Source organism: Rattus norvegicus, chromosome 7 (assembly GCF_036323735.1).
Source record: "Rattus norvegicus strain BN/NHsdMcwi chromosome 7, GRCr8, whole genome shotgun sequence".
Taxonomy (NCBI): Eukaryota; Metazoa; Chordata; class Mammalia; order Rodentia; family Muridae; genus Rattus; species Rattus norvegicus.
The window spans coordinates 25,227,592-25,244,175 of NC_086025.1; the positions used below are offsets into that span (position 1 = coordinate 25,227,592).

The following is a 16,584-nucleotide window of genomic DNA, read 5'->3' on the forward strand; positions in this document are numbered from 1 at the left end:
AAATACTGCCGTGGATAGGGAAAGTGAGCATGAAGTCCAGCCCTTGAGCGAGAAGCTATTGGTAACTGCTATCTGCTGGAAAGACAGTCAGCTTTCTTTAAGGATGTGGCTCTACCGGAACATGGTCCTCCATGCTCCAGGGGATCACCACATATACAAGGGCACGTGGACAGTACACATTGGACTTGACAAGCTAAAAGTTTTAAAAAGGACACAAAATTGGGTGAGGAGAGAAATGGAGGCGAATAGGGACAGGGTGAATATAATCAAATTATATTGAATGATATTCTAAAAAAAAAAACCCTAATAATGAAAAAAATCAGCAGGGGACTCTTAATGCCCTCAGAACTGCTTTATTTTTGTGTTATTTAATTTTTATTAGAAAAATTAAAGTGAATGAGACATAATCTATATTGATCTTCTAACGTGTTCTATGAAGTCTTTAATTACCTTTATTCTCTCTGAAGCATGGTTTTGGGGGCAAGGAATATAAATTATATTCACCCTTGGTTTGCCAGAACCACGTTAGTATACCAATCATGCCTATACCCAACCAAAATTTTTAATATATTTTCTGCCCAAACACTGGGTAATTTTTCTTTTATTGGAAACATTTTTTTCATACCATATATTTTAATTATGAGAACCACTGCTTTAAACAGACTCAGCCAGAAGGACTGTGGCTCAGCAAAACTGTCCCATGCTAGAGCCACTAGAACTTCGCAGGGAGCCCGGTAAGGTTCCCACTCACCTGCAGTACTTCAGAGGAGTTCCTGAGAACTCACTGCCATCAGACTCTGGCTCAGACCGGTTTTCAAAGTCAGAAATTCGGAACACGGACAAGCTGGCATTTACATAGCCAACCATGCACCTGAAAGAGATGCAGATTGTATAATTACAACAGTATTCATCCCCTTTAACACTATGTCACTAATGCCTTTTCAATTCATATCTTACTCTACAGCCAGCTATGCCCCCAATGTGGCATTAGGTTTCCATGCCTCTGCTGGCGTTTTCTTTTTCTTTGGAACCCCTTCTCCTTCGTGTGGAAGTGTAAATATTACTTATCCTTAGTGATCAACCAAAACACCACCTATTCCGAGAAGACTTCCTCACCCAGAGTCAGCATGACTCACCCACTTCTCCCTGAAGTTTTACTACATTTAGATCAGAATTATCCTTGAGCTGGTACTAGTGTTGGCTGTGTACACACGCCTTTCCCTTGAACTGCAGGATTGTGGGAGTGGATGTCTTACATTTTTATTTTAGGATCTAGTGGTTTTATGCACCCACAAAATCTAGAAACATGGAATTTAGTTGATTTGATGAGAGGAAAATGACACATCAGAGATTCTATTGATCTTCCTGAATGGGATGAGTAGAGTCAGTCATTCTAACAGCCACTCTGTCAGCTTCCTTCCATCATCTATTTTTTTTGTAGTACAAAATAAGATGTTTCATCACAACATTTTCAAATGATTGTTCTTTGTTCGTATTTACTTTATATAATTCTTTAATTAAAAGTAATTTATTTATCATTATTACTAATGTAATAATTAATAGTGTGAGGGGGGAGAGGGAGAAAAGGAAAAGGGGGGAGAGAGAGAGAGAGAGAGAGAGAGAGAGAGAGAGAGAGAGAGAGGCATGCGTGATGGGGCATCTGAGGAGGTCAGAGGATATCTTGTTGAGTCAGTTCCCTCCGTCCATATTTACATGGACACGGGGTATTGAACTCAGGTTTCAAGGCTTGTGTAGCAAACACCTTTGCCTTCTGAGTCATCTTACTGGCCAAAATGATGACACAAGCAATTCCTGAAGCACGTGGCTTCTTCATATCATGCCCAGGATAAACCACTGTCCTCATCATGGCCTTTACAAAGATGAGCTGATCCCGAAGAACCATTTGTCCAGACATTTGAGGGTTAAATACACGGCCAGCAGGGACGCAACATTCTCCAGTCCTCCCTACTTCTCCTCGAAATGGTGGTCTAGAAGATGAACGGATGAACTGTCTAGAACAGGGCATGCAGACACACTAGCAGCTTGGTGATAGCTGTTGCAGAGAGAGCTGGTGGTTTGACACACAGAATTTAGTAGTCATCATCATAGGATCTGATATTCACAGGTCTACCTGTACTCATATCTCACCAACCAGCTCCAAAGCTGTGTGGAGATTAAAGCTGGTGTCTTCTGGTTTGGTTTAAAATGTCCATTGACAAAAGTCAAAATTCAAATATGACACCTGTCCTGTGAACGGCATCATTCACCTTTTACCCAAAGAAGTGAAAAAGAGGATAAAGCTGTGAACCAATTTACTAAGCATATTCATGTAATGCCAGGCACAAAGCCATGTGGGAAGTGTCTTCGGTGGCTGGTTACTCATATGTACATAGAATTAGATGTGGATCTGGTATACAAGTATATTGTCTTCTTTCTACAACATCTCAATAGTCACGGGAGATGTTATATAACTAATACTGAATTGTTTCCCTAATTCTTTTTACAATGGTGAAATCCCATCACCACCACATCAGAAAGTTGAGTCTGCTATAAATCTAGAGAATTGGGATTTTATACTTTATGGTTCAGCCACAGTGCAGCCAGGGATGTCTGTCCATCTACTCTGCACATTTGTCACAGTTGGAGGGCCATAGAGGGCAGGTCGATGCCATGCTTACCACTTGGTTTGCTGGCATATGCTCTCTGCATACCCACCACCATTGAGAGAGAGAGAGAGAGTGGGAGAAAGAGGGAGGGAGGGAGGGAGGGAGAGAGAGGGAGAGAGGGAGAGAGAGAGAGAGAGAGAGAGAGAGAGAGAGAGAGAGAAAAGGGAGTTTTCCTAAAGGACAAGTAGATGCCTCTGAAAGCATTTGCAAGTAAGGAGACCTGGATCAGGAGACAGACTTCTCTCAAGTAAGTTTTGAAAATGTCTCATGCCTCTAAAATGTGAAAATTCTCCTTTGAGACATTGGTTATTTATTGTTTTGAATTACTTAATGTACAAGATGGGGACATCATGTGATCATTGTCACCAGGATTAGAAGGAAGAACAGAACCAGAAGTTGACTTTCAGGTTTGTTGATTGGAGATCAAACTTGCTGCTCAATGTCTTTGAATCAGCTATAAAGTTTGCCTTTGAGGTTTTAAGTATTGGGACACTGCCTGGGAATGGAAATCAAAGGTTGGAAAATGCCAGGGGAAATAAGACTGGGTTTATGTACTTAAAGACAAATGTGTTTTATAGATAAAGTGTCTCAGGCTAATAGTTGAGTACAGAAGAAATTATAGGATTTATACAGATATATTCTCTATTATTCATTAAGTAAGATATGCTTGTGATTAACTCTGTGAATGCACAGAGTCCTTGATCAGGGCTCTAACCCTTTATGACATCACCATTTCTGTGGAAAAGCAGCTTTGATTTAGTAATTACCAAGTGCATCTGTATTATGCATATGTCACATGGTAATTCCAAGGTCAAGAGCATTCTGTATCCCTAGCATGAACCTGAACCTTAATGCTTACCCAAAGTTTTCCAAGTTCTTTCCTAAGGACCCCATGTAAAGATACCCCCAAAAACAGTGGCCTCACCCCAGAAGAGGAAGGGGACTCTTCACCAAACAATGAGCAGTATGAACTGCAGCTACAGAAGATGAAGAACCCACAAAAGGGAAAGGGGAAACCCTCAGAAGATTTTTTGTACATGTAACACGTAAAAAGTGTTGCCTTAAGCAATTTCTTTTCTTTGCAAACCTGGCTAAAACAGACTGTCTACCAGTGGTCTTGAACACTTGACTACCGGGCATCCAGAACAGGAGAGAGTGGTTCTACCTTTAATGGAAATGGACATGAAAGATGTGGTTTTTTTTTTAACCACTCTGCAATCTGCTTGGGAACAGCATTAGGCAGACCTAAGTGTGTCATCTCAGGGACTAGGGTCATGGGAACCAAAGGACACTATGTACACAAGAGAAGACATCCTCCATGGAGGAGCCAAGGTAAACTCATCTAACAGAGAGGAGGAGGCATCGACTGTTGTGACACAGAGCTATTGGAAGGCACAGTGACAGGCTTGGATAGGACATTGGATTGGTTTAGGTTCAATTTAAATGGAAACGTGCCATTTCCACAGCTGGTTTATATCACAAGTGGGATTTGACTCTAGCGGCTCATTGCATTGTAAAAGCTTACCACCATCTAAGATTTTACGGTGTTTCTACTCAGCAAGCTTTTTTATTTCTAGAGCATTTCTAAGTTGGAAAGACAGCAGAGAAAGAAGAAGAGAAAGAGAAAAAAGATGATGAAAACAAAGAAGAAAAATTACTGTAAAGTAATAGGGTGTCTGCTATGACAGAGCTAAGACTCACAAAGGAACACACACACACACACACACACACACACACACAACCACATACATGCCCACACCACACACCTACCCACACACACCATACTCATACACACCATACATACAATACACACACACACACACACAAAAATATACACACACACACACCACACTATATCATACCACACAACTACACACATACGCCACACACCTTCACACACATCCACCTCCCTCCCAAACCAAGAATACTGGCCAATGGATTAGAGACAAGAGTTATAATATGGAATGTTGCAGATGGCTCATAAAGAGAAAATCTTCAAAGAAAATGCCCAGAGATGGACAGAAAGTCCAATAAAAGGATACCAAGGTATAGTAGGTAAATTCTAATCACTGTGAACACTGCTTTACGACTGACAGGCTGCTAGAATTCTAAAGCTTTGGTTCTCTATCAACTCCAAAGATTTGTTCTCTGCTCATTTTGATTCTACAAAACAAAACAAAACAAAACAAAACAAAACAAAACAATTACAAGTTTCTCCACAAGCAGAAGTGGGGAAGGATCAAAACACTTTGTTATGGATTAAACCTAGAAGGTTTACAGTGAGATGAGCCAACAAGTCATTTGGGGCCCTGGAGCTAAGAATAGAGAGGTCTGTGTGGGTGTGGCTGTACCCCTGTGTAGGTTCCAGCGGTTACGGTGGAGTTCATCCTTATAATAATCCTCTGCTTCCGAGGGTGAGGATAATAAGGCATAGCCCACTCATCGTTTTGAGAATCAAATTCAGAATACACCTGAAAGTGGCTGCGGTGAAGGGAAGGTTTTTCAGGCTAAGTCAAATAGAGGATGTTGACAGTGGTTGTAATCAGGAAGCAATGCCTGGGCAATATAATCCAAGTCTTTTGGTCTTGGGTCTGAAGAGTTGATAGGCTCACTTAAAGTTGCTGGACAATTAGTGTTCAATGGCCCTGTGGTTAGTAGAAGACTTCGCCTCTTCAGATGGCTAGATTGTGAGCTACGGCACAGCCTTTGTGTGGGATAGTGGTGGAACTGGACCCTGACCAGGTTTGCTTAATTCAGGCGAGTTACTCCTTTTGCCTTCAGTGGCTTAGGGAGCAAATTAATTGGGCTAGGACTGCAAACCAGGGGGCAGGACTGCTTTTAGGTGGTGCCGGCTATATAAGATAATTTGCTAGGCATCAAAGACCATAGGTGGACCTCTAAACACCACAGTTAGAGTTAGATCATTAGTGTGACTTTAGGGACTGTTCATGTATGCTAAGACTTCTGGCAAAGTGCAGAAATAAAGCTAGGTGGCATGTGATTATACGGATTAGGTTTTATCTGACCACATACATTCTAGTCTCCTCCTCAGAGCACAGGACTATATTTTAATTTGACTGTTCATACATAATCTTCACGCTACACAGATATCTATTGAGTTACTTCTGGGTCTTAGGTACAGGGGTCCTCATGAAAAATTTGCATACTCCAGATGATGACAGTATGAATCGGAGAGTAATTCCCTTTTTATAGATCCATAACATTTCCATAACTATATGTTACACTAGGTCACTCGTGCTATTTTTGTTGTTACATGCATTAGGAGCTCAAACATTCATGAGTTTGGAGTTGGCAGGAGCCAGACAGTAGGGGAAATACAACTGCTGCTCTCACATTAGACTCGTCTGAAACTTGTCTGACTTGTTTGGGCTCCAACACTTTGGTAAATGGGATGTGTTTTCTTTGGCTGAAAACGGAATGATATAATTTCACTTCCCCTACCACAGGCCTTGTTTGGGCTTGCGTGTCACGTGCCCCAGTATAAAAGCCTCTCTGTGTGTCCAGCACCATGCAATGGCTGAGAAATGGAAGTTTCATAATCCTTTTACAGCACTTACTTCTGCCCAGCTTCTCCTTGGCCTGCACACGGTCCATATTTATAAGCATATACTAAGCGAGGGATGAAGTCGGATGTTATTGCTATGACAAACGCGTTCGTAATAACAGAGAGAATCCCGATGCCTTCGAGAATTCCATACCAAATTCCTATTCAAAGAGAAGGGTGGTGTTAGTTCCTCCAGAGGTATTGAGAGTGAAAACAGCAAGCAAATCCACCTGAGGAAGTCCTTTCATCTTTCCAAATGCCTCTGGCAACAAGGAGTTATTATCTGTGTTTCCAAACAGTTTGGAATTGGAGGAATTTCTATAGGTGCGTGCAAGTACCGATGTACTCACGGCTTAGGGGTCAGCATCAGACATAAGTCAGAGAATTCTAGCCACTAAGTCTTTCATGTTTCACCTGATAAGATCGGCACACAGTGTCAAGCCCCTAACAGACTGGACACTCCTCAGTGGTAATGATCAGGTCTCTTCTGCTCTCCTTTGCAGACTGGCCCTGATGTGCTGGCTCATGTTGATGCCCAGTGAGTAAACACTTGCTTCATTTAGAGGGGAAGAGGCTACTCTGAGGAAAATGTCTGCCTCCGGTTCCCAGCAGAGTGGCACTGCTCATAACCCAAAGATGGCCAAATCATATCAACACTAAATACTAAGAAATACAAATTGAAAATACTCTGGGGATAAAGGATGGCTCTTCTCCGTGGTAGAATTTAATTAATAAACATAGGAGGAATGGAGAGGACTGGAAGCCACCATTAATTGACAATATTTTGAGTCAAAAACCAAAGTTCATTTCTGCCACTAGAGAGAGAAACCAGGTTTTGCTTCACGTGAGTAAAGAAAACATTGGGGAAAATGGGAGTATGGTAGGGTGGAAGCAAATAGATCTATTTTAAAAAGTGATAAATAGGTATTTTAGATTCTGAAGCCTTACAGCAGAAATGACCAAACTAAGAATCTATTTAGGCACAAATTCATAAAACACTGGAAATCTCAAGCAATCAGTTTGAATAGATGGCTTTATTTCTTGCAGAATATTATTTAAGACCAATATTGTTGCTTATTCTTCAAAAATTAGCCAAATCAGCTCAAATGCAACCTTGAGGATTCCTAAAGTGTCTGGCTTTTAATCTTTTAGTATTTATTTATTTATTTATTTATTCATTAATTCATTCATTTATTTATCAGAGACAGGGTATTAGTATGTAGCCCTAGTGGGCCCAGAACACACTATGTATACCAAGCAGTCTTTGAACTCACAGAGATGCACCTGTCATTGTCTTTCCAAGTGCTGAGATCCAAGGCGTGTGCTGCTGGATCAGGCGGGCTTTAAAACTTTGCCTACAAGCCATTTCATATCTTCACAGAAGCATACCCGGACCCAACTTACCTATGTCCTTGGCCCTCGAAGCCAGAGGCCTTCTCCACTGAGTCACAAACTTGTAAGCATCAAGTCGGATTTCAATGATGTTATTCAGTAAGGCCAGAAGCGGTGCTAGAGGAAAAGCTGCCACAAAGATAGTTGTGAATCCGAACTGAAGGACTAGGGAGGAAAAGGGAGAGAATGAATGGTGTCAGCCTCCCATCGGCTGTTTCAAAGAGACAGTAACCCAAAGCTATCATCGCATCAAGTCATATTTTGGGATCTATCCAAACCCTGATACTATCACAGATGCCATGTTGTGTTTGCAGATAGAGCCTAACATGCTGTCCTCTGAGAGGCTCCACCAGGCAGCTGACTGAGACTGATGCAGATACTTACAGCCAACCATGGGACTGAGGTAGGGGATCCCTTAGAGGAAGACTTGAAGGAGCTGAAGGGGATCACAACCCCATAGGAAGAAAAACAGTATCAACTAACCAGGACCCCTCAGAGCTCCCAGAGACAAAGCCACCAACCAAAGAGCATAATGCATGGATTGGTCTATGCCCCCCCCCCCCCATATGTAGCAGAGGACTGCCTTGCCTGGCCTCAGTGGGAGAGGATAGATCTTATTCTGTAGAAAATTGATACCCCAAGGAAGGGGAATGCTGGCAGGAGTGAGATGGGGGTGGATTGAGGTGTGTGTGAGCAACCTCTCAGAAGCAAAGGGGAGGGGGGAGGAGGTGAAGAACTCAGGGAAGGGGTGGCAACATTTGGAATGTAAACAAATAAATAATTTAATTAAAAAAGGAATAATACACTGAAGAAACTTCTCTTGCAGAGAAGAAAGCCATGAGACTGGACAAAGAGGTAATTCTTGGGCCTGAGAACAATGGAATATGAGAGGCAATACGTTTACCTCAGATCCCAATACTTTCCAAATGTCATTCACTAACTAATGGAACCAGGACTTCTTGGCAAAAAGTTTGATGGCCGGATGCGGTGGGAAAAAACACAAGGATACTGGATTGTCTTATGAAAAAGTAAAGTGATGCTCAACAAATGATGAGGGCACGTCAACAGGACAAACATGTAGGCACTGCCAACAGCCAAAGCTGGAGTAACAGGGCACAACAAAATCACAGCTGTACTGGATCATAACCCAAAGACTGCTAAAGTCCTATCAATATAAATACTAATACATCTAAACTGTAAACACAGGGAATAGAGGGCAGCTCTTCTTCATGGTAGAGTTTAATTAATAAACATAGAAGGGATGGAGAGAAGCTTTACATGGAAGAATACCCCAGTTAGTGGGTGGAATGTTAAAAATAGGATATTTATATATTTCAACAGCATCTCCTCATGTGCTTAAGATGCTGATGTGCCATACCCTGATATGATGGCCCCTTTCCTGAAATTCTTCCTGCGTATGCTCTTCTTGGATAGACACTAGATCTCTGCTAGTTAAGCCATCAGAACCGTTCGACTCTTAAGTTCCGTCAATGATACCTCATTACTGTCTCCTACATCTCCCTCTTTCCCACGGTCCCTACTTGACTTTAGACTCTGGCTTTCCAGCTGGCTCTGTCTCTCTGACATCCACCTCACTTCCCCACTGAATTGCTATCAGTCTGCACAGAGTCTTGGTTCCAGGCCGTTGTTCACCGTCTTCCTAACAAGAAAAGCTTCAGAAGGTTCTTACCACCTACAGGCCAACTCGTCCTCTTCTCCATACCATTCAAAGATCTTAGTGATTTTTCCATGCAGATTTCTAAGCTTCAAGATCAAATGTCCTTCGTGCTCCAGACCTTCTCTGGCCACATAATGTCTCTAATGATAAACTAATGAAACTCGATCCTTTTTTAAAGGTTAAGCTCAAAAGTGCCCTCTCTTGGGGATTTACAGTTGCATGGCTGCATCTGGTAGCTTCTACTGTTGCTGAGCTACACAGAGTGAGTTTATTTGCCTTTATACTTTGGCCTCTCTTTTTCTTTATTTCTACTGGGCTTTGCGAAAGTAGGAATGTGGGCCTCGTGTTTCTCCTTCCCACATATACGCTGCAGTGGTTTGTGTACGGAAGGGATTTATTAGGCAATAAATTGGCACATAACGACAATGATGAAAGGCCTGGAACAGCAAGAAAAGCCAGTCCATTATGTGAAGGCAAAACTCATGATCATGGTGCTCAGAAACGTATTTCTATATCTATATTTACATCTATTTATACCTACCATACATATCTATATGTATATGAACATATATATGAACAATATATATATATATATATATATATATATATATATATATATATGTGAACACTTCTTTAATCTGAGAAATGTATAAAAATAGAGCTGGTATCATTAGTAACAGTAATGTATAGAACGCTTCTGCCTTTCTGTCAGGAGCAAGATGCCCATGTCAGCATTATATGAATGCTTTTAGTACATCATCTCCCTACAAGAAGTGCTTCAGAGGGTTCTTACCACCTACAGGCCAACATTTAATGAACAGAAAGGGAAATATAAAATTATCATTATTTGTAGATGATGTGGGAGAACATATAGAAAAATGTAATATATATATTATATATATTCTAATTGATATTAGTTTTCAGAAGGCTTCCTTTCTACAAGGTCAACATACACACCAGTGATAATTTTATATAGTAGCATCAAAATAGACAATAAACGGAGGACCATGCGTGCAGTTCAGTGCTGGAGTTTGTCCTTAAGATTCATGAGTCTCTGGGTTCAATCATCAGGATAAAAGCCAACAAAGGCCCACACTACAAACAAACAACAGTATACAAACAGAAATATTGTGGAGGCAACATTATTTGCAATTGCCTAAAATTTATTAAGTTCTCAGCAATAAATCTAAATTACTCAACACAAAATGGTTCCACTAAGACAATTGAGAAAAAATATAAAGACAAAGGCAGGGATATCCCACATTCAGGGATTGGACAATATATAAATATTGTTCAAATTGTTTGAGGGGTTCAATTAAATTCCAGCCAACACCTCAGTAAAAGTTGTTTTTGGTCTTTACAAATGGGATGAGGGGTTTCTGGAGGAGAAACTGGGAGGGGGGGATAATATTTGAAATGCAGATAAGGAAAATATCCAATAAAAATGGAAAAGAAAAGAAATTGGGAGTATTAATGTGAAATTAGTTCGAACTAATTTTGAAGGAGAAAAAAATTGAAGACAGCATTATGAGTAGGAAGACAAGCTATCAAGCAAGAAAAGATATTTGACTTGCAGCAACTTTATGTGACACATGATGGTCTCAATATGAGACGTATCCACATATCTGTGCTTGAATATGTGGTCTACAGCTGGTAGTGTTTTGAGTGATTGTGGAGCCTTTAGACCAGTGGTTCATAGCATTTTTAATGCTATGTCCCTTTCATACAGTTCTTCATGCTATGGTGACACCGAACCATAAAAACTATTTTGTTGCTACTTTGTAATTGTAATTTGCTACTGTAATGTACTGCAAATATCTGATGTGCTATCTGATGTGTCGCCCCCGATCCCCAAAAGGGGTTGTGATCCACAGGTTGAGAACCATTGCTTTAGCCAGTGGGATCTAACTGGATGAAGTGGGTCAATGGAGGCTATGGTTAACACTGAGAGTGTGACTGTTTCCAGCTCACCCTGTTTCCTATTGGGATGAGATGTAAGTTGTGATAAACTTCTGCATCCACGGGGCTGTCTGCCACTGTATCTTATCTAATAGGATGGGCTGTGCCCCTCACACCAGGAACTAAATTAAACCTTCCTTTCACTGAGTTGTTCTTTGACAGACAGTTTGTCATAATAATAAGAAAATCAACTAGTACAGGACTCATGTCTATAGTCTGTAAATAGATGCTACAAATCGCTAGGAAAATGACATCCTCCTACTCCCAAGACATGGGTCAGACAGAAATTCAAAGAGAATACATAAATGGTCATAAGCATCTTTGCTCAGTGCCATTAGTTGCCATAAACTTTCATATTAGAACCATGATGAGATGTCACTGTATACCAACTAGAGTATTTTTTAAAAAGCCTAACACTTTAGTGAGATTCAGTGAGAACGTGGATATCAAAGTGGCACGCCCTCTTCACCAGTCCTTAGAACAGGATCGTTTGTGCCTAAGGGAGTGGATGTGGGTGGTAGAGGAAGACCTCACTTATAAAAACTATTGGGTTGAGTTTGGCCTGTGGACAACAGTTCGCCAGCTTCTCACCTGCATAGATGCAGTTGCTTTCCCATATAAGTCTATGAAAACCCAGCAGTATACTTGAGATTTACACACTTCTCAAAGTCACTTTATACTGTAATTCAGTAAGTTATAGTATTTAATAATCTAATAAACCCAGGAGGCAATTAGGAAATATCAAAACCAAACCAAAAGGAAGCAGGTAGAATTCCCGTGTCTGTCTGTGACATGTCTCGTGTTGTTCCGAGCTGCAGTGAGACCACGAGAGCTGCAGCATTCTACCTACATAAATGTTTCTTTGGGGGGGGGGAGAGGGCATTATTATTCATTTCCTTCTTTATGGGAGAGTCCGTTAAGAGACTCAAAATGGTGATTTCTCTTAATGAATTGCCTTTATTAAGTTTCATTATTAGTGCCCACATTGAGTTTTTCTCCAAGTTATATCATTCTGCTGTCGTATAATTGAAACTCTAAAAACATCAATAGATACTTAGGACAGAAGCAATCTAAGAAACATTAAGCATCAATTCTATTGCTCCTTTAATTTTCAAGTTCTCCCAGCTGGGATTGCTTCCTTCAGAATTAATCCATCTTGCCCAGCTCTACTCTCTTTTCACCTCTACATTGTAGAACTTAAACAGGGGATTTTCAAAAGAAGAGAAACACACAGGCACGTATGCATACGTGCACGCGCTGTATCTGACAAGAGAGTATTATTATTATTTCCTCATCACATAGATGCTGAGACTAACTTGGGTTTGATTCTAAGGAAATCTGATTCCTTAACAAGTGTAGCCCAGTCCAAGTCAAGCATTTCTCACTTCCTGTCACTCCCCTCCCATAACAAAGATGGCCGCCCTGACGTACTTCCCATGATTCATGTCGTGGCAACTGTGATACTTCCTGTGCTTACACTTCCTGTCTCGGGATCTTCTCCCTTAGCCTATGCACCCTTGAGAGCTGAGTACTGTGTCATATTCCCTATTTGTGTCTCTGGTGCCAAATGTAGTATATTTCCTTGGCATTGAGGAAAGCTTAACAGATGCCTGCTGGATGTGGGAGTCAATCACGTTGAGTGATGATTTTTCTTTCTCTTTTTTGATGTACGGAATTTTCCAACATTTATTTTCCCGTGGATTCAGTTCCAAAATGAGGCAGTGTAGGGATATAGGAGGAGGTCTTTGGGCTACAGGGTAGAGACTTCATGAATAGGGTTAATTTGTGTGTGTGTGTGTGTGTGTGTGAGAGAGAGAGAGAGAGAGAGAGAGAGAGAGAGAGAGAGAGAGAGAGAGGAAGAGAGGGAGAGAGAGAGAGAGAGAGGAAGAGAGGGAGAGAGAGAGAGAGAGAGAGAGAGGAAGAGAGGGAGAGAGAGAGAGAGAGAGAGAGAGAGAGAGAGAGAGAGAGAGAGAGAGAGAGAAAGGTGAGGAAGGGAGAGGAAAAGAGAGACCTAAAATATGCTAAGAAATATCTCTGCTTACAAACTACAAGTTCAGTTCCTTCTGGTGATTCAAGCAGCAAGATACAGTATCCTGAAAGGTTTGAAATGACTATTCCCTGAGCTTTGTTCATTTGTGGTGCTAGGGAATCTTACTCATGTGCTTTTACATACTAGATAAGCACTGTATCACTGAATTAGAGCCGCAGTCCTGGCTCTGAATGTCTTAAGATTTCACTTTCCTTTATGCTTTGGAACACCTTCACATCAGAATCCCTTCACATGCATGGCAGATGATAATAGATGTACACTTAATTGAGTGTAGCTGCAGACCAAAGGCTTGCATATATAATTAAGAGGTAAAGAAGAGGTCTTTCCATACTCATTTCCAGGTATTCATCGAAGAGTCCATAGGCATTCATCGGCTGAAGATTGTAGTCCTTTTCCCACTGTGGGAAATTTATTTTCCTTTCAGTCCCATGTTCTTGTCGGACTTTTCTTCTAGTCCACCAATTCTGAATTAACCTGGGTGACAAGATCAGATTTTTTTAGAAAATTATACATGATTTTTCCTAAGAACGATGAGGGAATAATGAGAAAGAAGAGAGTAAGCATTTGGAATCACAGTTAAAAACCAGCTTCACTCAGGCAGGAAGATTGGGATTAGAGAGAGTTCTGAACACCTGAAGCATTTCTATGAGCAAGTAGACAGAATGGTCGATGGCCTTATTTGATTTTCCATATGGTCCCCTGTTCAGCTGGTTAGAAGCCTGAGAGCATCATGAGTTGACTCAATACCAAGGCAACACCTTAGACATTCAACAGTTAGAAGGTCTAGTTTACATGGCTTAACTTTGTCCTCATTGGCAGTCCTATCACATGGGTGACCATGATCACTATAGTCTGACTCCAGAGACCTAGCGTATCTGAAGATCACAATCAGCTTTCTCTCCTGGCATCCAGATGCCTGTAATTCCTTCCACAAAGGCTCAGCTCCTTTAGATTTAAGCTTGACATGGTCTCTGACTCCTGTGGGATGCATCTGACTCTGACACTTGAGGCTGACACTTGCTCCCTTGGCAGCAGGCAGGAGCACATAATATAATACTAAAGGGGTGGAGCAAATGTCACAGAGGAAGCAGGTCCAAGTGTTCCAGGAGAAAGTGACAAGGTTTTAGTATTTCCAGGAATGGAAATGGTAAAACAAAAGTATGTGGAATAAGGAAAAAAAGAGGAAAGGCAATCAGACACTCTGCTTACCCCACATCTCTGCTGTGTGTCTTGACTCATTGGCTGACATTTTGATTAGATTCAATCAAATAGTCCATAAAATGTCATACTTACATTTGTATATTTATTTTTTTAAAATCTTATAGAAAACGTTAGACACTTAGGGTAAGATTTTAAAACTCGGATCTAAGAATAGAAAACTGTTGGCCTTGCCTCTGACAGGGCTCTAAGAGAAGGGGTTCCTCGTTCAGCAAGTCCCAGGTGCTCATCCTAGCTGAGCGGTCCTCCCTGAGTCCTGGAGAGCTGTGTTCCTCCAGAGTCACCAAGCTGACATGGAAACCAACTGGTGTGGAATCCCAGCAGACACAGAAAGTACATGCTGTGTCCTTAAAGCCAAGCTGAGCAGAAGAGGCTGTCACAGCAAAGCTAAAGGCCATTTTTTTACAGAAATGACAAGAAGCCTCTGCCCACTGTTTTCAACCAGAAAACCATATCACTGAGTGATGATAATATGCTCTTTTGAGTCTCTGACATTATCTCCTTTTCCTACTTTCCTTTTGCTGTAGTCTGAACTTGCAATGCTTTCTCTTGTAAAATTAAGATTCGGATTTTTTTCATGGAAATGGGAATAAAGATCTTATAAATAATTAAATAGCCAAGGGCTTGCAGTACTGGAACCCCAAAAGTGAAAAACACCATTAAAGCATGCTCACACATACATCCAGAGTATGAAAATGCATAGAAGTCTCATAAAGAATATTAAGTCACCTTTCTTTAGAGGTGACCACTGGTAGCCTGACCATGTTTTCACACCCAAGAGTATTTGGGCAGCATAATAGGCTTCAAAAAAAGAGGACACATGAGTTTGTTTGGATGGGTAAGGATATCAATAGGGATCTAGGAGGAGTTGGGAGAGGTGGGAGAAATGATTAAAAGTGATCGTATGACATTCTTGAAAAACAAATGATAAAATTAATTAAAAAGAATGGTCACTTTAATTTGTATGAGTTGTGCTAAAAGAGCCAGTGTTTATTGTTTTTAATTAAAAATGTATTGTCTTGTGTATATTTGTGTGTGTGCTGTATGTACCATGCAGAGATCAGAGGGAAACTTTGGGTCAATTATCTTGAAAATCTTTGAGTGAGTTTCAAGGGGATCCAATTCATGTTTGCCAGGCTTAAGAGGCAAAAGCCTTTCCCTGCTGAGCCATCTCACCGGGCCGCAGTGTTCATTGCTTTTATGATGGCCTTTGAATCTGCATGTGACCTACTGGTTTAACTGCTGAGTCCATGATTCGTACACTCAGAAATGCTCATCATGAGCCACGCTGCCTCTCCATGAGATAGCTATGATACTCACGGGTAGCCAAGTTCCATGAAATTATTCCAGGTCTGCTTTAGCACCATTATAATACCCATTTGCATGCAGAGATCAATAAGGCATCCACTAGGGTGGCACTGTGAGGCGAGAGAGCACAGAGATCCATCAGTCGATGAGCCGAAGCATGGCGGGCTTCCACTCCGCACCAAGTTGCCGTAAGGCTGTTTGATGGGAACAAGGGGGAGAGTACTGACCTCTTCTAGCCTCCACCTGTTTATCAATCTCAAGTAGGCACCTGGGTGTCCTGTAAATCTTCAACACAAAAGCAAGCATTAGCACTGGGTAGGTTCAAGCTTTCAGTGAGTACTACATTCTGCCCTCTAAAGTAAGTGATGGGAGCCAGTAAGGGTCATGTCTGAAGGGACGAGGACACCCTCTAGGATGATCATTACTTGGGCTTCAGGAATTCTCCAAGGCACATTCCTCTTCTGGCTTTCCTGCCTAGCTACTAAGGGCAAGAACCCATCCTTGCTGTTTCCCAATGTCTTTGAACATTTCTACTGAACATCAAGTGCCCCAGCCTGGGTAAGCAGCAGTTATGTTCCTGGGTTCACCCGCATTTGATCTTTTTGAATACCAGCAGTGTTGGTTTAGTTAAGGTCCTGGTACTTAGCTATGACAGCAGTTTCTTGCTGCTGAAGTAGCTAAGCAACCAAAGAGAGGCCTCTGCCTCCATCTCACCCAAACTGGACTCCTGGCCCTGCCCTGTTTCCCA

At 41.4% G+C, this 16,584-nt stretch overlaps 1 protein-coding gene across 12 annotated transcripts in view; it reads right to left on the reverse strand.

Moving 5' to 3' along the window:
- Ano4 (anoctamin 4) overlaps positions 1-16,584 on the reverse strand; it is a 409,423-nt gene that overhangs the window by 11,203 nt on the left and 381,636 nt on the right. For all 12 annotated transcript variants that reach the window (NM_001106778.2, NM_001395725.1, XM_039078690.2 and 9 more), the window contains 6 exons: positions 16,064-16,121; positions 15,849-15,946; positions 13,642-13,784; positions 7,636-7,788; positions 6,245-6,392; positions 752-871 (listed from right to left, as the gene is read on the reverse strand). In NM_001106778.2, coding sequence (NP_001100248.1) covers positions 752-871; positions 6,245-6,392; positions 7,636-7,788; positions 13,642-13,784; positions 15,849-15,946; positions 16,064-16,121 — 720 coding nt within the window. The remainder of the gene's footprint in view (positions 1-751; positions 872-6,244; positions 6,393-7,635; positions 7,789-13,641; positions 13,785-15,848; positions 15,947-16,063; positions 16,122-16,584) is intronic.